At 53.9% G+C, this 23,337-nt stretch overlaps 1 protein-coding gene across 5 annotated transcripts in view; it reads right to left on the bottom strand.

The window, feature by feature from the left end:
* ACSF3 (acyl-CoA synthetase family member 3) overlaps positions 1-23,337 on the bottom strand; it is a 54,355-nt gene that overhangs the window by 13,673 nt on the left and 17,345 nt on the right. For 2 of the 5 annotated variants that reach the window (XM_066557411.1, XM_066557413.1), the window contains exons 6-7: positions 19,286-19,398; positions 5,807-5,933 (exon numbers count right to left, since the gene is read on the bottom strand). In XM_066557411.1, coding sequence (XP_066413508.1) covers positions 5,807-5,933; positions 19,286-19,398 — 240 coding nt within the window. The remainder of the gene's footprint in view (positions 1-5,806; positions 5,934-19,285; positions 19,399-23,337) is intronic. The other 3 variants (XM_066557412.1, XM_066557410.1, XR_010784307.1) reach the window with 2 other exon arrangements.

Raw genomic sequence — 23,337 nt, 5'->3', positions numbered from 1 at the left:
GGCTGGGTGGAAAGGGGAGCCCAACACATGCCTGCTCTGGCTCCTGCTCCTTCCTACAGCAGCGTGTTTGGGGTCCACCTGGCGTTTTTTGGGGGTGTCCTTCCATGGCATCTGTGGGAAGGAGGGTCCCAAAGGCAGCAGCTGAGTGCTGCCATCCTGCCCCACCCCAGAGCTGATCCCTGATCCCAGAGCCAGGCTCCACAAGGAGCTGCTCCAGGCAGGAGCCCCTGCTCCATCCGCTGGGATCTCACATCATTCCAGCACATTGCAATTAAGGAATCATTTCTGTAAAAACAGAATTTGCATTAGCTGGATTTGTGAGTAGGAAAGCCACTGCAAACAAACAGAAAACCTGCAGATTAAGATGCTAATTAGATGCTTTTCTATTTATAATCTGCCTTGATCAGCCTCAAGTATTTTCTCTTTCAGGTGTCTGTGCTCCACCCACGGATGTGAGCAATTCCCCTGGCAGGGAAACACCTGCTGCTCCCTGGGGACAGCCAAGCATGGGGAAAAGCCTGTGCCAGAGGGATGGGGCTGCACCCTGCTCCTTCTCCTTAGGGCACAGCCCCAGAGCAGGCAGGAGCTGTGCCTGGCCAAGGGTGACCTGCCCAGGGCCTTTCCTACAAACAGCACATTCCTCCGGGCTGGGAACTGCAGGAGGCTTTGCCTTTCCCACCAGAAGGGGTGGAAATCACAGAATCATGGAATTAGCTGGAAAAGATCTTTAAGATCATCAAGTCCAACCATCAGCCCTGCAGCACCACCATGGTCACCCCGACCATGTCCCCAAGTGTCACATCCATGTTTTTTCAACACTTTCAGGGATGGGGACTCCACCACTGCCCTTTCCATGAAGAAATTTTCCCCCATCTCCACCCTAAACCTTCTCTAAGGCCATTTTGTCTCATCCTGTCCCTTGTTTCCCCCCCTGGCTGTTCCCTCCTGGCAGGAGCTGTGCAGAGCCACAAGGTCCCCCCTGATCCCCCTTTTCTCCAGGCTGAGCCCCTTCCCAGCTCCCTCAGCCCCTCCTGCTGCTCAGTCATGATTGGGAGGGTTGGGCTTGATGGCCTTGAAAGGTCCTCCCTCACCCAAACTATTCCATGATTCTGTGGAATCTGCAGGGGCCAGGGCTGGGAACAGCAAGGATCTGCAGCTGGTGTCAGCTCAGTCTGAAAATGAGACTGGAGAGCTCAGTCTAAAAATGCCACAGAGACAGCAGGAGGTCACAGAAACCAGTCAGAGTCACTGGGATCATCCCCTGGCCTGGGACTCATGGCTGCAGCAAGAGCATGTTCCCTTTTTGGAGCCAGCTGGGAATTCAGTGCTGAGTGGGATGTTCCCAGCTAAGCCAGGGCTTGTCCTTGGTGCTTGGATTTGTAATCACAGTGGAAAAACAACTTCTTTTTGTTGTTGGGGTTTTTGTTTGTTTGTTTTGTTTTTCCTGCAGTTCCTCCTTCACTGCAGAACATCCAGAAGGAATAAAGAAACACCAGGTCCACTCTGTTCTCCCTCTAAAGCCTTAGCAACAGGATATGAGAAGTGGTTTGGGCCATAGGATTTATTACTGATAGGGTTCAGGGGCATTTGTGACCTGGGCAGAAGGATCCAGCAAAAATTCACTGATAAACCTACATGTAACAATGTGAAAAACAGCTCCAAGGTTGTGGGGGTTTTTTAAATGCAGCTCAAAGAAAGAAATTTAAAAGATATGAGTCATCATTCTGCAATGTGCATCAAACAAGTTAAATAACTCACTTTCTTAACGACATATTAATCAAAGTGCATTGATTCTTGAATCAGATTCTACTCCCAACAAGCTCTCTATCTTCTCCATCCTGATGCATGCATTAAGAGAGTTTTATTCTGACAGATACAATATAGCAATCAATAAAATCTTATTATATGGAGCAGGGATACATGGATTTGTTGCAGGATTTATGCACTACTTTCAAACCCAGTGCTATTTCATGTCTCAGCCTTAACCTGTAATTGAAAATAAATCTCCTTGAATACACCAGATTCTAATTTTCTGGATCTCTGGGCAAATGTGAATGGAAGCTGCCCTTCCCTGGGGGAGCAGGCTGCTCTCAGGCCGTGTGGCTGCCCGGGGAGCACGGCTGGATTGGCAGATTCCTCTGGAGAAACCCTGGGTGGGCAGGGGGATGTGGGGAGAGGGGCAGTGCTGGGCACTATGGTGGGCACCATGCTGGGCACCCACCATGCTCCCAAACCCTCCTGGTGCTTCCAAAGCCACCTGCTGCCTCCTGGGCAGGGACAACACAGCCCGACAGTGCCAGGGCCTGGCCAAGGTGGGCATGGCAAGGCTGGGAGGGATGGATGGATGGATGGATGGATGGATGGATGGATGGATGGATGGATGGATGGATGGATGGATGGATGATGGATGGATGGATGGATGGATGGATGGATGGATGGATGGATGGATGATGGATGGATGGATGGATGGATGGATGGATGGATGGATGGATGGAGGGATGGATGATGGATGGATGGATGGAGGGATGATGGATGGATGATGGATGGATGGATGGATGGATGGATGGATGGATGGATGGATGATGGATGGATGGATGATGGATGGATGGATGGATGGATGGATGGAGGGATGGATGATGGATGGATGATGGATGGATGGATGGATGGATGATGGATGGATGGATGATGGATGGATGGATGGATGGATGGATGGATGGATGGATGGATGGATGGAGGGATGGATGGATGGATGGACGGATGATGGACGGATGATGGATGGATGGATGGATGGATGGATGGATGGATGGATGGAGGGATGGATGGATGGATGGAGGGATGATGGATGGATGGATGGATGGATGGATGGATGGATGGATGGATGGATGGATGGATGATGGATGGATGGATGGATGGACGGATGGATGGATGGATGGATGGATGGATGGACGGATGATGGACGGATGATGGATGGATGGATGGATGGATGGATGGATGGATGGATGGATGGATAGATATCAGGATGACCACAGAAGCTGCTGTTTCTTTGCTGCTTTCCTCCAGTTCCCAAGGTTTGATTTTGCTCACAGGATCATGGAATGATTTGGGTTGGAAGAGACCTAAAGACTGCCCAGTGCCACCCCCTGCCATGGGCAGGGACACCTTACTTTTGGAGTGTGCCTGACACCTTACAGGACACTCCAATACCTGACCTTGGACATTTCCAGGGATCCAGGGGCAGCCACAGCTTCTCTGGGCACCCTGTGCCAGGTCCTCATCCTAAAAAACCTCTTCCTTCCCTCTTTTCCCCTCTCCTCCCCCCTCAGGAGCAGGTGAGGGTTTGGAGGCTGCCTCTCACCTGTCAGGGCCTGGCACAGCTGGGCAGGAGCTGGGCAGGCTCAGCAGGGACAGCAGCCAGATGCCCACAGGCATTTTTCCTCTGGGCTCAGCTCAGCCTCTGAGGGCTCAGTGCCACTTGGATGTATGACAGCAGGTGGAAACCCAGCAGTCTCCCTGGAAATGGCTGGAGGGGACTTTGATCTAAGCAGCTCTGTCAACAGCGTTAATACAATAAAAATAATCAAATTCACTCGGATGGAAATGAGAGATGGAGGGATCAGCAGAACAGCAGCACAAATCCCAGGGAATAAAGAGGATGGGAGCAACAGCACATCCCCTCTGCACCACCAGGAGTTCAGAGGCTTCTCAGAAGAGCCATGATCTTGAATTCATCAAAGTCCCTGGTTTCTTTCCCCATTTTTTTTGGGCAGGACTCGGAGCAACCTGGTCTAGTGGAAAGTGTCCTTGTTCATGGGACAGGCTGAGCTTAAAGGTCTCTTCCCATCCAATTCACTCCATAATTCTGTGAAACTCCAGCCCTGAGGGACCTGGCCACCACCTTCAGCCTGCAGGTCACTGGTGGGGACACCACAAGGGTCAGCAGTGAGCAGAAGGCTGGCACAGAGTCAGGAAAGCCATGGCTGGGGTTTTGGGATCACCTTGTGCTGCCATTCAGCCTCACCTGTAAAACACTCACCTGGATGACCTGGAAGTGGCAGGTACAGGGAATTACAGCCTGGATTCACCTCTGTTGGATCCTGCCAGTATGGTTTTGGCTCCAGGGTAACCAGTTTGTGCTTAATGGGGATAAAATTCACCCTCCAGATCCAATCCCTATGACAGGACACAATCCCTTCCATTCCCTCAAGGGTTTTTTACCACCACAGGACATTTGCCACCTCTGAGTGATCTCCAGAGGCTGCTGATGAGGCTGGGGCAGGCAGGGTGAGGATGGGGCCATGGGATTGCTCCTGGCACTGCTGGATAAATGAGGCTTGGGAAAAACCCAGTCCCACTGACCTGATATCCATGAGAGATGGAGCAGGAGAGGGAAGGAAGGTAAGGAAGGCAGAGTGGGGGTAGGGATGGGGAAGGGAGTTCAAACCTCCCACCCGAGGGAAGGGGCACATCAGGGAGGTCACCTGGCTGCTGGGGGGGTTGTCCAAGCTCCCTTTGCCTCACCCTGAACCCCCCACTCCTGCCACTGCTCCCCTCCCTTGTTTCCAGCTCTGAGCTTTGCTCGGTTGGCGAAAGGGTTAAGTTTAATTTATACTGATTTCTATTTAATATCATTCTCTCCCCGTAGGAGCCGGCAGCTGTGAGCTGATTGTAGTCCCTCATTATGCAGTCTGTATCACTAATGGCCTGTGACAAAGGCATGCCATCTTCCCGGCCTTACCCCCGAGAGCCAATTAAACACACATACTCCCTTCCTGTTTGCGGCGCATTACAATGAAATTAAACTGAATTTCAAAATCATTTTCTCCTAAAGACATCTCTTTGCAATAATTAATGCACGCTATTCCTTTGCAGCTGAAATATTCATCAGGAGTGTTGACTAAAAAAATTTTTGAAGCTGATTGCCCTGCACCCCACGTGAGGGCTGGTGATGCTCCGGTCCCAGCCCGCGGCGCCCGCCTGGCCTGGGGACTCGTGGTGACACTGCTGGCAGAGTGAGCTCTGCTTCGGGAGAACAATTAGAATAAATCACAGCTTCTTCAGGAACCATCAATAAATCAGGTTACACAGAAGGCATCAGAAATCCAGCCCGACTCCTGCCACCACAGCACTGCTAACACACAGTAAAGAGGGGAACGGGGAAATCAGAGCTGTGGGTGGAATGGGGAAATCAGAGAATCCCAGAATCACAGAGGTTGGAAAAGACCTCCAAGGTCATCAAGTCCAACCTATGACTGATTCCCACTGTGTCACCCAGCCCAGAGCACTGAGTGCCACATCCAGCTGTTCCTTGGACATCTCCAGGGATGGGGACTCCAGCACCTCCCTGGGCAGCCCCTGCCAGGGAGGAACAACCCTTTCCATTATGAAATTCCTGCTGATATCCAACCTGAGCCTCCCCTGGCACAGCTTGAGGCCATTTCCTCTAATCACTGGTAGCCTGGAAGTGGAGCCCAACCCCCACCTGGCTGCACCCTCCTCTCAGGGGGCTCTAGTTGGTAGTTAATGATTCTGTGACACAATCCCTGTGTAAATTGAGACAAATCCCACCTGTCTGCAAAGCTGAATTCCCAGGAAAACATTAAGCAGTGGTATTTCACGCTTAGGAGCAAAGGACCCCAAACACCCCCCATCACTCAGTGGCTCACCATGGCCAAGGCAGGCAAAGCCCCTTCCTGAGGCAGCATGGAAGCACATCAGCCTGCACTCCCAGCTCCAAGCCCTCTCCGAGCCCTCACAGGCGGGCAGAGCTGCCGTCCCTGTCCCTGTGCCAGGGGCACTGTTCCCATACCTGTCCGGAACCATCCGTCGGGCGTGAAGGCGTCCGCGCTCTCCTTGGGCCTGTTCCAGTACTCGCGGAACACCGAGGGGCCCTTCACCTGCAGCTCCCCCTCCTGTCCCTCCAGGCCCGGGGTCACCTAGGACAGGCACACAGTCAGTGCAGCTCCCTGGCACCTGTCCCCCAGTGTCACAGTGCTCTGGCTGCCCTGGGTGACCCGAGACCCTGGCAGGGGGCTCAGAGACCTTGGCATGGAGGCACAGACACCTGTGCCTTCCATTGTAGCCCATGGAAACAATTCCCAACTTTGTGTGAGGAGTTACAAGCCACAAGAGTTTGAGTAGAATGATAGTTAATTTTTCACAGGGTGAAAAAGTAGAGTTTGGGGGTTTTAGAATGGGGGTTCAAGAGGCAAAATGGAGGAATCTGGGTGTGTCCTGTCCTTCTTCTTCTTGTCCTCCATCTTCTGCTGTGATGGTGACACTTTTGGATTGGTTTAGAGACAGACTGTCTAATACAGGTGACAGGTATTGGAAAATTATTGTAAATAAAGGACACTTAGTTTTTAGTATAAAAAGCCAACAGCACCCCAAGGGCAGGGACTGTGCCACAACCCGACCTGCAGGACAGATCTCAGCAGGTCAGAGAGAGAATGGAACAGGTAAGAGAAAATAAACAACCTTGAAAAGCAGAGCTGACAAATCTCAACTTCTTTGGTCACAGGGCTGGGAAAAAGAGACTTTCTGATACCTTGGGGGTCATTTCAGCACAGAAACACAAGAGCCCAGCAGCACAGCAGGCAGCGTGCAGGGTGACACACAGGAGCCACAGCACCAGCTCTTCCAGCCCTGGCCAAGCTCCACCACACCCTGCCCACCTGCAGGACCTCTCTGCTCAGGGGGAAGGGCTCATCCAGGTGCTTTTGATGTTCCAAAGCACTGGGAATGAGCACCTGTGTTACATGAAAACAAGGATTGCCATCCTGGAACTTCCAGCTCCTGGGAGACAGGTCACACATGCAGGTGTGCAGGAAATAATCTTGGGAATGGGATGGTCCTTTCTAAGCCCTTCCAGGGATCCAGGGGCAGCCACAGCTGCTCTGGGCACCCTGTGCCAGGGCCTGCCCGCCCTCACAGCCAGGAAATCCTTCCCAATATCCCATCTAAACCCATTCTCTGTCAGTTGAAATCCACAACCGAGGTGTGCAAAGGCACTGCTGGGATGGAAGGGTGCTGTGGGATGTGCCTGGACACACTGCTCCATGGAGAACAGCTCAGGAACAGGAATTTCAAGCCCCTTTCCCAGCCACTTTGTACTTGAGCTGCTGCAATGGTCGGGATCCATCTGGGACCCCAAAAATCAGCAGTGCCAGAAGCAGGGCCACGAGGGAAAGCTGTAATAGCAGTGCTGGAGCGCCAGGCAGTCCCAGGGCAGGGCGGGCTCTCTGCAGCCTCTGATGGAAACAAAGCTTCCCTAACGGAAAACCCTTAGAAAACTGCTTCCAAGGCATCATTTTAAAGTGTTTCCTTCCTGATGTCCTGTCCTGGAGGATGGGGTGACGAGGGGATCTCTGCACACACAGCCCAGGCTTCCTGAGCCCTGGTTGGGGATCAATTCCCTGCCTGGAAGATGCTGCAGGGAAGAAAAGTCCTTGATGCCAGGGAGGAATTTTACTGAGTGATGGCAAGGTGGGGATGGTGCTGGGTGAGTTCTCCCCATGGATCTGAAAGATGGAGCTGAAGTCCAGACTATCCATGAGGTCTGGAGGGCCTGGAGCAAAATTCCACACTTGCATAAGCAAAGGGCACAAAGGAGCCAAAAAAGGGCACGAAGAGGCACAAAAAAGGGCACAACAGGCACAAAGGGCACAAGAGGCACAAAGCCCCCACAGACAAGAGTGGCAGGGACGTGGTGGGTGACACAGAAGGACCAGCAAGGCTGGTTTCAGGGTTCTTACAGGCTGTGTGGAGTTTTATGATGCAGCTCTTTCTTCTCACTCCTTTTCCTGATGTTCCAGCTGTGGCATCACAAAACAAGCAGCTTCCTGAGCAGTGTCCTGGTGTTCAGGCTCCTTCCCACTCCCCAGAAGGGCTGGGGAGGGGATGGCAGAGCTGAGAACCTGCAAACAGTTCCCTGGACTTCACCTACACACCCTGCCAGGCTCTGGCTTCTTCTTGTCAGCCCTGAACACAAGGAGAGCTGTAAATCTGTCTGCTACAAACCCCTCCAGCCCCATCCTGCCCAGGATTCACGGTGCCAGGTACCTGCACAGCCCCAGGGATCAATCCTGCCCTGATTTACCTGCCCAGTGCCATGTCTGGTGTGAATCAAGCCTTGAACCCGCTCCAAATTTCCTGTCATATCAACTCAAATTTTGGCAGCGGCTCAACCCACATCTTATCTCGAGCAGAGCCCCTTGGCAGCAGGCACCTCCCTGTTGTGTAATTTAATGATGTTATGGCTGGCTTGCACACAGTAAAACAGAGAGGCCGTGACGTTATCTTAATAGGATTTTGCTTGCTGCCCTCAGAGTGTCACCAGCTCTGCTCCCAGCATGGCACAGGGGCACAGACAGCCCCAGCTCTGCTCCCAGCATGGCACAGGGGCACAGACAGCCCCAGCACTGCTCCCAGCACGGCACAGGGGCACAGACAGCCCCAGCACTGCTCCCAGCACGGCACAGGGGCACAGACAGCCCCAGCACTGCTCCCAGCATGGCACAGGGGCACAGACAGCCCCAGCACTGCTCCCAGTGTGGCACAGGGGCACAGACAGCCCCAGCACTGCTCCCAGCATGGCACAGGGGCACAGACAGCCCCAGCTCTGCTCCCAGCATGGCACAGGGGCACAGACAGCCCCAGCACTGCTCCCAGTGAGGCACAGGGGCACAGACAGCCCCAGCTCTGCTCCCAGTGTGGCACAGGGGCACAGACAGCCCCAGCACTGCTCCCAGTGTGGCACAGGGGCACAGACAGCCCCAGCTCTGCTCCCAGTGTGGCACAGACAGCCTCAGCTCTGCTCCCAGTGAGGCACAGGGGCACAGACAGCACCAGCACTGCTCCTAGTGTGGCACAGGGGCACAGACAGCCCCAGCTCTGCTCCCAGTGAGGCACAGACAGCCTCAGCTCTGCTCCCAGTGAGGCACAGGGGCACAGACAGCCTCAGCTCTGCTCCCAGCATGGCACAGGGGCACAGACAGCCCCAGCTCTGCTCCCAGTGTGGCACACGGGCACAGACAGCCCCAGCTCTGCTCCCAGCATGGCACAGGGGCACAGACAGCCCCAGCTCTGCTCCCCCACAGCAGCAACTCCAATTCCAGGCTCATGGCATTCATCTCCTCCAAGCTGATCCCCCTGCAGTCCCAGGTACATCATGCTGGCTGGCTCTGGGAGCAGGGATGGCAGCACACAGCTGGGGTGGCTGTTTCCTCTCTCACTCCAGTCCTGGTGGCTCCTGTTGTTCCAGCAAGGCTCCATGGCACGAGCAGCTGCTGAAGGCATCACATTGCTGAGAGCACGATCTCCCCCTCTCCCAGGGCCATATTTTAATGCATTCCAGCAAGTTTAACAGCCAGGCACAGCGTGGCCCTGAAGGTTGTTAGAGAGCTCCCTCCTCTAAAGCCAGTCGAGCTGGACCAGCCAGCTGACGAGATAAGATTCCATTTTCCACGCATGGAAATAAAAGGTTGTAATAAATCCTTTGAAGGCCTAAATCTGGGTGATTAGAAAATGCATATTTCCCCCTCTCCCCGTTCCCCTTTTACCTCTTTATTAGGAGGGTGGTTTGTAAAGAGCTGGGAATCCCTGGCTGGCACAGGGCCCTGGGTCTGTTCAAAGGGGCCGTTTGTTCATTTGTTTCCTGCGGTCTCTGCCCCGCCGGGAGCTGCAGCTCACAGCTCTAATGGATCTCATGGAATTAGGGGAGGCTCAGAGCTGCCTGTCCTTCTCTGGGAAGCAGGGGAGGCACGGTGGATTCCTAACAGAAACATGTGGGAGACACAGAGGGGAAGCTGGAAGGGGAGGTTTGTTTGAAGGTGAGGTTTGAGGAGGTGAGAGCATGTTCTTGGGCAGGGGACTTTTAGGAGAAAACCCAAACACCTTCAGGCTGCAAACAGGTTTTTGAGAGATCCACTTGAACTCTACCAGATGCCTCCTTTCCCCTTCACCTCCCAAATACTCACAGTCATGGAAGTGTCTGGGTTAAAGAGACTTCAAAGTTTACCCAGTCCCACCATGGGCAGGGACACCTTCCCCTATCCCAGGTTGCTCCAAGCCCCATCCAGCCTGGCCTTGGGCACTGCCAGGGATCCAGGGGCAGCCACAGCTGCTCTGGGCACCTGTGCCAGGGCCTGCCCACCCTCACAGAGAAGGATTTCTCCCTAGTATCCCATCTAAGCTCTCCCAATTTCAGTTTAAAGCCATTCCCTGTGTCCTGTCCCTCCATCCCTTGTCCCCAGTCCCTCTCCAGCTCTCCTGGAGCCCCTTTAGGCCCTGGAAGGGGCTCTGAGCTCTCCCTGGAGCCTTCTCCTGCACAGGGACTTGAAGCTGGTTTTGCAGAACCTCTTTCCTGGGGGAGAACCAAAGGCTGTGGATCAGCAGGGACCTCAAAAAGGAGCTTATAACTCCATGAAGCAAAAGCATTTTGACTTGTGGGGAGGAAATAAATGCTTCTGCAGCCCTGCCTCCTCCCTGCTGTGCTGCTCAGCTTGGAAGTGCTTGGCATTTTTCCCCACCTTGTAAATAAATGATTACTGTGATCAAAATAATTAAGCAACTGAGCCCTAAAGTGACTAATAGAAGACAATAATTTATGTATGTGAGGTTTATGGAAGTGACGGAGCCCTTTTACCTCTTCTGCCAGAGAAGTCACTTCTTCCTGGTGTTTGCTGGGCTTTTTTAACATATCAGAGCACAGGAAATGATACAACAAAGCCTGAAGGACTGCTCCAGCTCTGTCCTGCACCACAAGTCAGGCTCTCCACTCCTCTGCTGGACCTTAACTGCACCAGCACCTCCAGACACCTCCCTGTCCCCTCCATCACCCCTGCAAGGCTTTGGTGGCCCAGAGCCTTGTTCCAGAATCTCAGGATCACTGAGGCTGGAAAAGAGCCTCAGGATCACTGAGTCCAATCTGTGCCCAGTGCCCACCTTGTCCCCAGCACTCAGTGCCACCTCCAGGTGTTCCTTGGACACCTCCAGGGATGGGGACTCCAAACCTCCCTGGCAGCCCCTGCCAATACCTGACACCCTTTCCATGACAAAATTCTTCCTGATGTCCACCCTGAGCCTGCCCTGAGGCCGTTCCCTCTCCTCCTGTCCCTGTTCCCTGGAGCAGAGCCCAACCCCTGTGGCTGTCCCCTCCTGGCAGGAGCTGTGCAGAGCCACCACGGCCCCCTGAGCCTCCTTTGCTCCAGGCTGAGCACAGCATCCAACAGCTCAGCCCCTGCTGACCTGCAGAGAGCAGGGCAGCTCCAGGCCTGGCCCAGACTCTGCTTTTGGAGATCCCAGCACAGCCAGGCCTGGTGTGGGAGGTGAGGACGTGCTCACCTGCCTCCTGCAGGAAGCTGCAGGTAAAACCTGCTTGCCAGTGCCCATAATCACCATCTCCCAGGGCCACACTGGAATGGATGTCCTAGGACTGGGAGGTGTGTTAGAGCATTACCAAATTCCCAGGCAATCTGAACTTTCCTGCACATTCCTAATTAAAAATTCCCTGCTAAGTTGCCTGGTTTTGTAAAGGCATTATGGTTCCTTGGAGCTCCTTGTCCTGCAGCATCCACACAAGCCTGGCAGGAGGCAATTTAGACACAGAACAATTTTCCTCCTGCTGGAAAAAGGCAGATTTCTGCTCCTCAGGGACACAGCACAGAGAGAGTCAGGAAAAAATAAAACCCCAACCTAAAAACCCCAAGCTCAGGCTGTAATCTGCGAGGCCACATTTCACATCTGTTTTTGCAATGTTAACTTTTATAAAAGGGCTGGGAATAACACAATCCATTTACTTTTCATTTTGGAGAGTTATAAATTTAAAAGCAAGGCTGGTGCACAGTGGAGCTGGAACACTGAAACTTATTTTCAAACAACCCAACCCTCTACTTACAGCAAATGTTGCTCCACTGAAAACAAAAGTGATTGTCTATATTTTTAGGCAATACTGATTTTTTAGGTTACCAGCCTGATCAGCTCCAGATGATCCCAAAAGCACGACAGAAAACAAGCCAAGTTTGGGAAAGGTCAGCCCTCCCCACAGTTGTTGTATGGACACAGAAGTTCTTGATCTATATTAACACCATAAATTAAATGTGTAACGCTGTTGCAGAGATGCCAGCAGCTCTCCACGCTGCTGTTCTCATCCCTGTGGCTTGCAGGCTCCCTGGGATAAAGAACGAGGTGAGATGTCAGCACATCTTCCCACTGCCCCTGCTCTCCTCCTTGGGGAAGGCTCCTGATGTGCCCTCAGCTGAGTCTGGGGCAGGCAGAGGACCAGGCAAGGACTCCATTAATGGCCCCCCACCTTTGGCTTGGTTTCCTTCAGCCTTCCCTAAAAGTGCAGTCTGGGGGCTGTGATGAGCTGTGACTGCACAAACACTGCCCACAGCCTCTGACTTCTCCCTGTGCTGAGCCATCCCCTGCAAGAGCCCTGGCACTGAGACAGCTCCTCCTCCTTCAGCACCTCCCCAGCACGCCCAGGGCTCTTCCACAAACACCCCAAACCCTCCCTCAGCTGCAAACAGGAATGTTCTAGTGGAGGGTGTCCCTGCCCATGAACAAGATGAGCTTCATCCTTCCCAACCAAATCAGTCTGGGATGCTATGGAAGAATAAAACAACAGCAAAGAGATTCACAGAGGTCCCGAGGGTGCTGTGGCAAAGGTGAGCTCAAGGGAAATTCCTGTGGAAAAAGAGTTCCTCTTGACAGATGGATTCAACTTCTATGTGCAAGGAAATACTCTCCTGGAATTGAGGCTGTCCCTGGGATGGGAGGAGTTTTCAGCTGAGAAACAAGGGGACATGATGCTACTGCAACCTCTGCCTCTATTTTACTACCAGGAAGAAATAAAACAGAGCTATGGCCACAAATTAAAAATAAAACCCAAACCAGAGGGCAGACAGAAAGAAGGAAGGAGATATAAATACTTCTGAGAATGGAATCAATGCCTGAGTTGAGTAAGGAACAGCATGTGATCAATGAGAAGCAGCTAAAATGTTTATACAGGAACAAAAGCAGCCTGGGCAACAAAGTGGAGACTCTTGAATTACTTGGTCAGGACACAAAACAGGATCCTGAGGAGATGAGAGAAATATGGCAAAAAAAAAAAAAAAAAAAAAAGATAACTGGAACACACACAAGTGCAGTGTCCAGCACTGAGAGGGCTTTGGAAGGAGCTGAGGCAAATGGAAAATGGGAATAAATGCAGAGTGTTTTTATCAAAGGTGGATTGTGCCAGAAATCCTGAGGGTTGGGGTTGAAGAGAGAAGGAAAGCTGCAGATCTAATCCAGACTGCCTTCAACAACACATTCCCCACACTGCCTGATGGAAGGGGTGATGGAGCTGAGGGAAAGCTACTCATGGGAGATGGAAGGGGGATGCTGGAGGTAAAGCTCACCATCCAGGTACCAATACATGAGGATGGGATGGAGCAGGGACAAGAAAAGCAGTGAAAGACTGGAGGAGAGCTGCTCTGGAAGCGCAGGAGCACTGAGCACAAGGAATGAACAGCTCTAGGCTGAGGTCTGAATGGGATAGACAGGAACAATCCAAGTGTTCCTTCAGTTGTTCCTCTGGGACAGGCAGAGACAGGACTGCCCAGGCCATGTGTCACACCCTGTCCTTACCTGGCCATTCCCAGCAGTGCCAGGCACAGGGGGCACGTGCCCATCTCTGGCCTCTGCAGAAGAGCAGCTACAGCCTCACCAGCTGCTCTGGGATACCCGGATGGGTGAGGAGAATCCCACAGGAACACACAAGTACCCTGACCCACACCATCCATGGGGTGCCCGGTCCTCCAGCACAACCCTGGCAGCTCAGTGGGCACCACCCCAGGAGCTCTGAAGAGATCTGGGATGAACAGAGCGAGGTGGAGCCGCTCCTGGTCCCCTCCACAGGGACATCAACAGCCAAGAGCTGCGCTCACAACCACGGGGGACAGAGGCAGCTGCCCCCAGCCCCGCCGAGGTGCTGGCAAGCAGCAGAGAGCTGGGAGCAGATGGCACAGCCACGGGGGGCACGGGGAGGAGGGGACAGAGATGCTGGTGGCCGTCGGGAGGGAGGGACGGCCACAGCCGAGCCCGCTCCCGTCCAGCACGACAGCTTGCATATGGATAAACGAGATAATGACAGCCCTTGGAAGGGGGGGAAGCCCGTGGCACAGCGTCCTCCTGCTGCCAGCTCCTGCCAGCCGCCCGGCCCCACGCTCCCTCTGCAGCCTCGGCGAGGAAATTGCTGGCCATAAAAGCCCTGGCTGCAGCCCTGCCTCGGCTACAGCTGGGAAGCCATTTAGCTATTGATAGCCCCCCATTGTCAGCACCAGGGCTGGGCTATGGTGAGAGAGAGCAATTTGGGAAAGATGAAAAAGAAAAAAAAAAAAAAAAAAAGAGAAATCCAACAAAAATGACAACCCGAAAAAGCCAACAAACAAACAAGGGGAGAAGGAGAGAGACAATACCCGACAGCTTGCAGGGTTTCCAGGCCTCTGCCAGCTGGGAAGCTGAGCGTATGAAATATGCATTGCACTGAACAAAGCAAACTGAAACGTTCAGAGCTGGAGAGCTGTAACCCTTTCCTGGGCGCCACAGCCACAGGGAGAGCTGCCAAAAATCCAGGGGAAAGCACCCCATGGGCACAAGCACCCCGGGCTGTGGGTAAGGATTACTGAGCCCGAAGGGTCAGATGGGCCCAGCAGGCGGCTGCCTAAGGAAGGTAGGAAGGAAGCTGAGAACTGCTCTGGATGCCAGTGGCTCCAGGATGTGGGATGACTCAGGGCAGGCAAAGCTGTGCTGTCCCTCACACCCACTTCCAGAGTTCTGCTCTCCCAGTGATGCTGGAGGAGAAGCATTTCTTCTCCCAGGGCTCCCAGAGCAGCATCTCTCCAGGAGACAGCTCTGCATCCCCCACTCCTGCACAGGCTGGAGGTGGGGACACAGTCAGGGCTGTGACTCCGATGGCACTGTCACCTCCTGCCCTCACTGGCCTGTCACAGGGGTCCCCAGGCTGCTGCACACCCCGGCCAGAGCAGCCCGAGCAGAGGGGATGTGGCAGGTTGGAGCAGTGAGGGGATGTGGCAGTGAGGGGATGTGGCAGTGAGGGGATGTGGCAGGTTGGAGCAGTGAGGGGATGTGGCAGTGAGGGGATGTGGCAGTGAGGGGATGTGGCAGGTTGGAGCAGTGGGGATGTGGCAGTGAGGGGATGTGGCAGTGAGGGGATGTGGCAGGTTGGAGCAGAGGGGATGTGTCAGGCTGAAGCATCTCGTGTGGCTGTGGGCAGCCCCAGGTGCACAACACCCGAAGGAAGCAGCACAGGACAAGCTGAAACCCTGAGAAAACGGGATGAACAGAGCACAGGGTTCCTGAGAGGAGACTGAAGGACTGAAGGAAAGGAATCCAAAAGAAATCTCCAATCAAGGAAGCAGCATAGGACAAGCTGAAACCCTGAGAAAATGGGATGAACAGAGCACAGGGTTCCTGAGAGGAGACTGAAGGACTGAAGGAAAGGAATCCAAAAGAAATCTCCAATCAAGGGACGGGAGAAAATGCAGGGCAGAACAGAGATCCAGCAAACTTTCAGCTAAGTAGATTATTGATCTTCAGGGTGTGCCAGGAACCAGCTTTGCAAATTGCAGCGGTCCCCTGCTGCAAGCTCAGGCAGTTACCGGATGGCAGAGCAGGAACGCTCCCCAGCTCCCTGCTCCTGCCACCCACAGGCTGCCTCCTCCTCCTCCTCCTCCTCCTCCTCCTCCTCCTCCTCCTGCTGCTCCTGTTTGGATCGCACATGTCCAAAGGGCGCCGGCACAGAGGAAAGGGGCAGACGGTGTCGGTGGGGAGGAACAGCTCTGGGAGCGCCGGCAGAGGTGGGGCAGGAGCAGGAGCCCAGCCCAAGGCGGGCGGGGAAGGCGCTGACCCCGCGGGGCTCCGCACACCCTCCCCTGGCAAGGGCAGCGCTCCCTGCTCGCTGTCGGGAGGGCTCTGCAGGCACAGCCCAGCTGGGAACGCCTCGCAGATGGCCCTGACGGTGCCTCAGCCCCGGCACAGACATCACCTGCTCGCAGGAGCCTGGGGAGGAGAGATGGCTCAGAGCCCAGCTCCTGCTGGGGTGCTCAGCATCCCCCTGGATCATCCCCATGGGGTGCTTGAATCATGGAATCACAGAATATCCTGAGCTGGGAGGGACCCACAAGGATCATCAATCCAACCAATCCTGCACAGACACCCAGCACTCCCACCCTGGGCCTCCCTGAGAGCATTGTCCAAACTCTCCTGGAGCTCTGGCAGCCTCGGGGCCGGGACCGTTCCCTGGGGAGCCTGGGCAGTGCCCAGCACCCTCTGGGGGAAGAACCTCCCCTGATATCCAACCTAAACCTCTCCTGACACAGCTCCGGCCATTCCCTGGGTCCTGTCCCTGCTCACCAGAGGGAAGAGATCAGTAGCTGCCCCTCCTGAGGACATTGAAGACCCCTGAGGTCTCCCCTCAGTCTCTTCCAGCCTTTAACCACTATAAAGCTCAGAGCCCTCCTGTGAGGAAGGCGAGGAAGGATTTGTTCATCCTTCTCACAGGAGGCAAGGGAAAGGCCAGGGGGTGACACAGGCAGGGTGACACCAGCCAGCTCACCCCATGCCTGGGCCAGCCCCTGTGCCGTGGAGGAGCTGGTTTTAACAAAGCCGGGCCTTTCCCGGACTGCTGGAGCGTGAGGAGCGCTCGGACTGTCAGATCCGCCTGGTTTTAAATAAATTCCACTGACGTTGTCTCCCCTGACATGAATTATTAACCAAGCATGATGCACACAGTGGCAGCAGCAACGGCTGGGGCGGGCACTGAGCAGGTGAGGCTCTGCCTGGGACCGCAGCTGTGAGGCACAGGAATTCCAGCATCCCTGGGAGCTGAGGTGTTGTCACCACGGCTGCCACCTGGTCACGCCAGGGAGAGTCACACTCCGTGCCCAGGGCACACAAAGCCCAAACTCCTGGCATCTCCACGCATCCATCTGTGCCAACACATGCTGGGAGCGGGGACTGTTTTTCCCACCTTGTGACAGTCCCAGGGACAGAGGCAGCTGGCTCTGCTCTGCTCCTGGAAATGTTGTGGATGTCCTGGAGGTACCCAGCCAGCCACTGTCTCCTAGGGTGGCCTGAACAGATGGGACCATTGCTCTCCCTTCAGCTCCCAGTTAAACTGGGACAAGAGGAATGGTGGGTGAGATGGGGACAGCTTTTCAGAGAGGAACCAACCCATGAGCCAACGCCCAGAGGCAAATTACCACCTCCCCACACCCTCCCCTGCTGATGACTTGAGAATTCACCAGAACTTTCAAAAGGTCCCCAGGGGAGAGCCTGATGGAAAGTGAACCATCAGCAAGGGGCAGGGAGCCAAGGCCAGCACTGGTGGGAGCTCCTGGAAGAACTGTGAGCTCTGGGTATGGACCACACTGGGGGCTGCAGGTGAGAAACCACCAGGAAAAAGGGCAATTCCTCTGCCCCCAGTATAAACCCAAGCAGCCTGAAGCCAGAGGAAAGAGGAGAGTTATGTGAACCCCAGCTCTGTGAAGCCCTGGGGAGGTGGTGGGCTTCCAGCACCAGACACAGATCATCTGGGCTCCCCTTCTCTGGTCACTCAGTGCAATGAGAAGGAAGGGGAAAGAGTACTGAGCAGAAAAAATAACATTCCATATTTTTTCCTCTCATAATTCAGTAGAACAACATCCACATTTCATCCTGGAAGGAGCTGCACTTTGGGGATTCTCGTGTCTGAGACCTAATTTGTAAAGCGCCCAGGGACCCCTGAGGGGAAAAAAGCATTAGAGGATCATTATTAAAAGGGACACGTTATATTTCATGTCTCAGTTCCACACAAGTGGAAAAAAAAGGCCAAGAGCAAACTCGGATCAGAGGACAAACCTGTAAAATATAACACACATCCAGGAAGTGACAAAGACAGGACATGGGGACCCTCCTGCTTTGCCCACTGCTCGGCCACGCCGCAGCAGTGACGCAGAGTAAAGAGCAGCAAAGAGGGGTTTTTTTAATAAAAGCCACAATCTGTGGTCCCTCTCAGCTGTCCCTTGGGCTGCTTTACAAGTCTGGGGTGGATCCAGCTCTTACAGCATCAGAACACAAAACACAACCTGAGCACAGCCCACCCACAGGGCTGCCTGTGGTCCTGCTGGCTCCTCCACCTGCCACCACATAATTCAGACAAAAAAAGATTTTCTTGAGCCTCTCAGCAGTGCTTACACCAGCAGTGTCTCTGCCACAGCCCTTTCAAACCCTCAGCCTGTAGGTGGCTGGATGAGAAGCCATTTCCCAGGGGAATGAGCAAAGGAACCTGTTTCAGGTTGAATCTCACGCCTGCCTGTGTCCCACCCACGCAGTGTCACTGCTGGGGTCACTCCTGTCACACACAGCATTTATCTGCTCAGCCAAGCCCAGACATCAGCAGGGATGGATGTGCCAGAGCAGCACAACACCCACAGTGAGGGTGTGGAGGGGAGGGGGCAGGAATGCAGACCCTGCTCAGCCACTTCTGTGGCAAGAGACAGCCTGGACCTTGGGCTGGGGCTGCTGCAGCAGCAGGGAACACGCAGCACCCAGCACTGGGGCAGATTATGGTTCCCATCCCAGATGCCTGACCTCTGGCACACCAGAACTGTGTGCAGGTGTCATGTGGAGCTCAGCACGGAGCTTGACTTCCATGGAAACCTGATGGGTTTCCCCCAGTGCTGTTTCAAAATGAGTGCAACCCCCAAGGCCACCAGTCCTGCCCTTCTAAGCACAGAAACATGGAATGGTTTGGGTTGGGAGGGACCTTAAAGCTCATCTTGTTCCATGGGCAGGGACCTTCCACTAGACCTGGTCTTCAGAGTAGAATAGAATAGGTTTAGATTGGATATTGGGAAGGAATTCTTGCCTGTGAGGGTGGTGAGACCCTGGCACAGGTGCCCAGAGCAGCTGTGGCTGCCCCTGGATCCCTGGCAGTGCCCAAGGCCAGGTTGGACACTGGGGCTGGGAGCACCCTGGGCTAGTGAGAGGTGTCCCTGCCATGGCAGGGGTGGCACTGGATGGGCTTTGAGGTCCCTTCCAATCCTGTTCATTCCATGACTGCACGGACAGCACTTGTCCAGTCCATAAAGCACCACGGCTACAGGGACCCACCAACAAAGTACAACAAACTCTGGGAGCAGGGGCAGCACAAACCTCAGCCTTTCAGAGGCTGGGAAGGAGAGACCTTTCCCCGAGAGGAGACCTTTTCAAAGTGAAGCAGTGGAGGAGGAGGAGGCAGTACCTGCGTGCTGTTCTCATCGCCCTGCGCGTGGATGGCGTAGGAGCGGGTGCCGCCGCTCAGGGTCTCGCTGGCGATGCGCACGGCCACGCCGGGCAGCGGGGTGCCCACGGAACCTGGGGGGACAGCAGCATGCAAATGGGGCATCTCGGAATCCAGCACACCCCTCTGGCTGCCCTGGACTGCCAGACCCCTGCCAGGGGGCTCAGAGACCCTGGCACAGAGCCCCAAGACACTTACGACCCATGGAGCAAATTACCAACCTTAGATGAAGATCTGCAAGCCACGACAGTTTAAGTAGAATGATAGTGAGTGTACCACGGGGTGAAAAATAGATTTTTGGGGTTTTAGAATGGGGGTTCAGGGGGCAAGATGGAGGAATCTGGGCGTGTCCAGCCTTTCCCCTTCTTCTTCTTGGCCTCCATCTTCTGCTGTGCTGGTGGCACTTTTGGATTGGTTTAGAGTAGAAGCTCAGTGTCTAACATAGGTGATGGGGATTGGGAAGTAATTGTAAATATTGTACATGTAGTTTTTAGTATAAAAAGATAACACTGCCCTGGGGGCAGGTAGAGTGCCTCTGACTGTTTCAGCTGGACAGGAGAAAAAATTTTATTGATAAGGAGCAATAAACAACCTTGAGAACAAGAACTGAAGAGCTCTGACTCCTTCTTCGAGCGTCGGGCTGGGAAAAGAGACTTTCTAACACATCTCAGGGTCACTGTGACCAGCTAGAGTCCTGAGAGGGGCACAGCAGGGAAAACACACAGTCAGGGATGCAAACAGCAGCTGCTCTCTAGCAATGGCATCTGCAGGCTGTGCTGGCCTAAAGGACTTCCTAGCGCAGGGTGTCCCTTCAGGAAGGGTGATCCCACCGTGTGTCAGGAGCAGGCAGTGTGGGAATGCCTCTGAATGTGTCTCCAGCCCTGAACACACTCTCTTGGCCACTCTTTGAAGACATCTGCACCTCTTCAGAGCTCAGGAATGAAGCTGCTTCTTTTTTTTTTTTTTTTAAGAACAAAAAGAAAGGCACCACAAAAGCTACACAAAGCTGTGAAAAGAGAGAGCACAGCAATCACTCTGCTCCTCTACAGCCTGCACCTGACAGGGGAGGCAAAGGCTTAACAGCTGAGAATTGCCAGGGATTATCTCAGTTTTAGGAGACATCAATAGACTGGATAGAAAACATCACAGGAGAAAAGCAGGGATCAAAACCACCCCGTTCTTCCACAGGTTTCAATTTCAAAGCCAAGGAGCTGACACAGTGTCACAACCACCACTACTGAGCTCCAAGCTGCATCTGGGACCCAGAGCTCCCCAACCTGCAGCTTTCCCACCCCCTGGGAAAGTTCAGGGCCTGTTCTTGCTGGGGAGCACCTGGCAGCTCAGCAGAGAGGGCAGCTCTGTTCCTGTCACCTGTGGGATGGGCAGCAGCTCTCAGCAGGTCTCATTTGGCCTCTCGATGGCCTCTCATTCCTGTGACAGAATGGGGCCTGTGACCCTCATCCCCTGTGAGCAGGGAGAGGGACAGCAGCTCACAGCAACCTGTGGCTCAGCAGGACTGGACAGGACTGAGTTTCAGTTGGAGAAGGACTTTTCACAAGGGCCTGGAGTAGCAGGACACAGGGAATGGCTTCCCACTGCCAGAGAGCAGGGTTAGATGGGACATCAGGGAGAAATCCTTCTCTGTGAGGAGGCTGAGGCCCTGGCACAGGTGCCCAGAGCAGCTGTGGCTGCCCCTGGATCCCTGGCAGTGCCCAAGGCCAGGCTGGATGGGGCTGGAGCGCCCTGGGTTAGTGGAAGGTGACCCTGCCCAGGGCAGGGGGGATGGAACAAGATGAGCTGAAGGATCCCTTCCAAACCAAACCATTCTGTGATTCTATAAATTGGTAACTGTGCTCTTTAAAGGATGATCAATTTTTCCCCTGAAGTGCCTCCAGTTGATGCTTTCCAGGTCTGCCAGGATCACCTTGACACTGGGAATTGCCTAGAGCAGGGAGTGCAGGACCTGTCTTCCTCATATTTCAGGCATTTGGGTTGGAGTAGCATTTTCCCTGTCCTGGTCTCACTCTCCTGTTGAAGCCCTGGAGATCTGCTATCCATGACATCACGATTTTGTCTGCTACATTGGTCAGTTGCCATGGAAATGGATATGTCGTCGTAGCCCAGATTTATGGCATCCCTGCAGGATCAGCCAGGAGCAGATGGGCTATGAGGGAGTGAGATTTTATTGCAGCAAAACTACCCGAACAATTAGCAAATCTGGCTGGAAATAAACACAAAGCGACGTGGCAGCCCCGTGATCCCTGTCTGCTCTGCTCAGACAGCACAGCCACGTCCTCCCCTCAGCACCAGCACCCCTGGGCTGCTCCCACCTCCAGGCCAGACACTGCCAGGAATCAGAGACACAGGGCTGCAGCAGGGCAAGGAGGCAGCCACGAGCCAGAAGTGCCCTGAGGTATGGTGTCGAGGTATTTATGGAATCAGAGAATCACAGAAGTTGGATCCCACAAGGATCATCAAGTCCAGCTCCTGGCTCTGCACAGGACAACCCTAAAAATCACACCATATGTGTTATAAACAATCTTGCACCTGCTATGGGAGGCTCCAAGAGGCCTCATAGCAAGTAACAAGTCACAGAAAACACCCTCAGTGTTGCATGGAAGGTTGCTGGAGCCACCTTCTAGACTTCTGTGGGAACAGTTTCTCCAGGGTGAAAAACTGTGTGTGAACAGACTCCAATCTGCCCACAAAACATGGCACGTCTGTGGGCAGGCACCAGTCCTGGAAAGCTCATGGAGGGAGCAGAAACCAGTGCAAGGAACTGCCAGGGGCTCTCACAGACTTGGAATTTTTCAAATCAAGATAAGCCAGATGCCTTCCTGGAAGATGCTCCTTCCCTGGATGCAAGCTGCTGACCTCAACATGGAAATGGGCAGTGATTCATGGGCAGCAGGACTGCAGGATTAGTGCCCACTGCTGGTCCCAGCCCTTGGGAATGAGACACCAAAGATCAGCACAGGGCTGGCACAGAGGAGGTGACATGTTCCCCACACAGTGTTTCAGATCACAGTTACTAACACAGCCCCACCAGTTCCTCTCCTGCTTGGCTAAAATAAAACCAGCATGTAAAACAAGTCCCTGGTGGAGAGCTGCTTCCTTATGTTTCTGTCTGGAGAAGCTTTTCTGGTGTTTAGGAAAAGTGACAAACTTTGAAATCAACATCTGTAAAGGCTGAAAAAGCCCCTACCATTGATTAAAGCTCCACAAACCGGCCAGGATTAATAGAATTTGTGCAAAAACAATGACTAGAGCTTCCCAGGCCCATCCACCCTGTCAAACACACCCTGTGCCAACTCCAACAGGTCAGCAGAAATTTGGGCTCATTCCCCAAGGAGCAGCCCTGGGGGCCCTGCCTTCATCAAGCCACAGTTGGGGTGATCAGAAGGGGCCAACACTCTGCACTGGCTTCCTTCTTCCCCCCAGCCATAATCCTGAGGGGAAACTGGGGAGAAATCTCTGCTCCTTCCCCTCTGCAGCCCTCCACTGTGCAGACTCCCGGATGCTCAGCGATGCCGGCGCCTCGCCCGCGGTGTCACCGCGCTGCAGGCAGGAGGGGGTGACACCACTCTGCTTTCACCCCCTCGCCTCTGTTTAAAAAAGTTGTCAGCTCTTCCCAGATAAATTTAATTGGCCCCGTGCTCTGTGTCCTTCGGTATCTGGGTAGCTGGAGCTGCTGTGTCCCGGGAGGATTGGAGCAGGCCAACGATAAGGCACTCAAGGATCTCACTGTCAACAATACACGGAGTCCCCGCTGTAGCAGCTATTAGCTGCCTCTGATCTAAACCTCCAATTAAAGTGGTGATTAGGCCCAGTGAGGCATTCTCCGGCCATGAATTATTCATCTCCCTTCACAGTAACAGCACCAGGGGGGATTAGAATGAGAGCTGGTGAAAACAGAGGCATTTTAAGCAGGGTTTTAACCATATACAAGCAAACATTTATCTTTCAAATCTTTCATCTTTGCTGCTTCTGGAAATTAAAGCTCCCACACCCCA

This window comes from Molothrus aeneus, chromosome 11 (genome assembly GCF_037042795.1).
Source record: "Molothrus aeneus isolate 106 chromosome 11, BPBGC_Maene_1.0, whole genome shotgun sequence".
Classification (NCBI taxonomy): domain Eukaryota; kingdom Metazoa; phylum Chordata; class Aves; order Passeriformes; family Icteridae; genus Molothrus; species Molothrus aeneus.
This window is presented reverse-complemented; position numbering and strand designations above follow the sequence as displayed.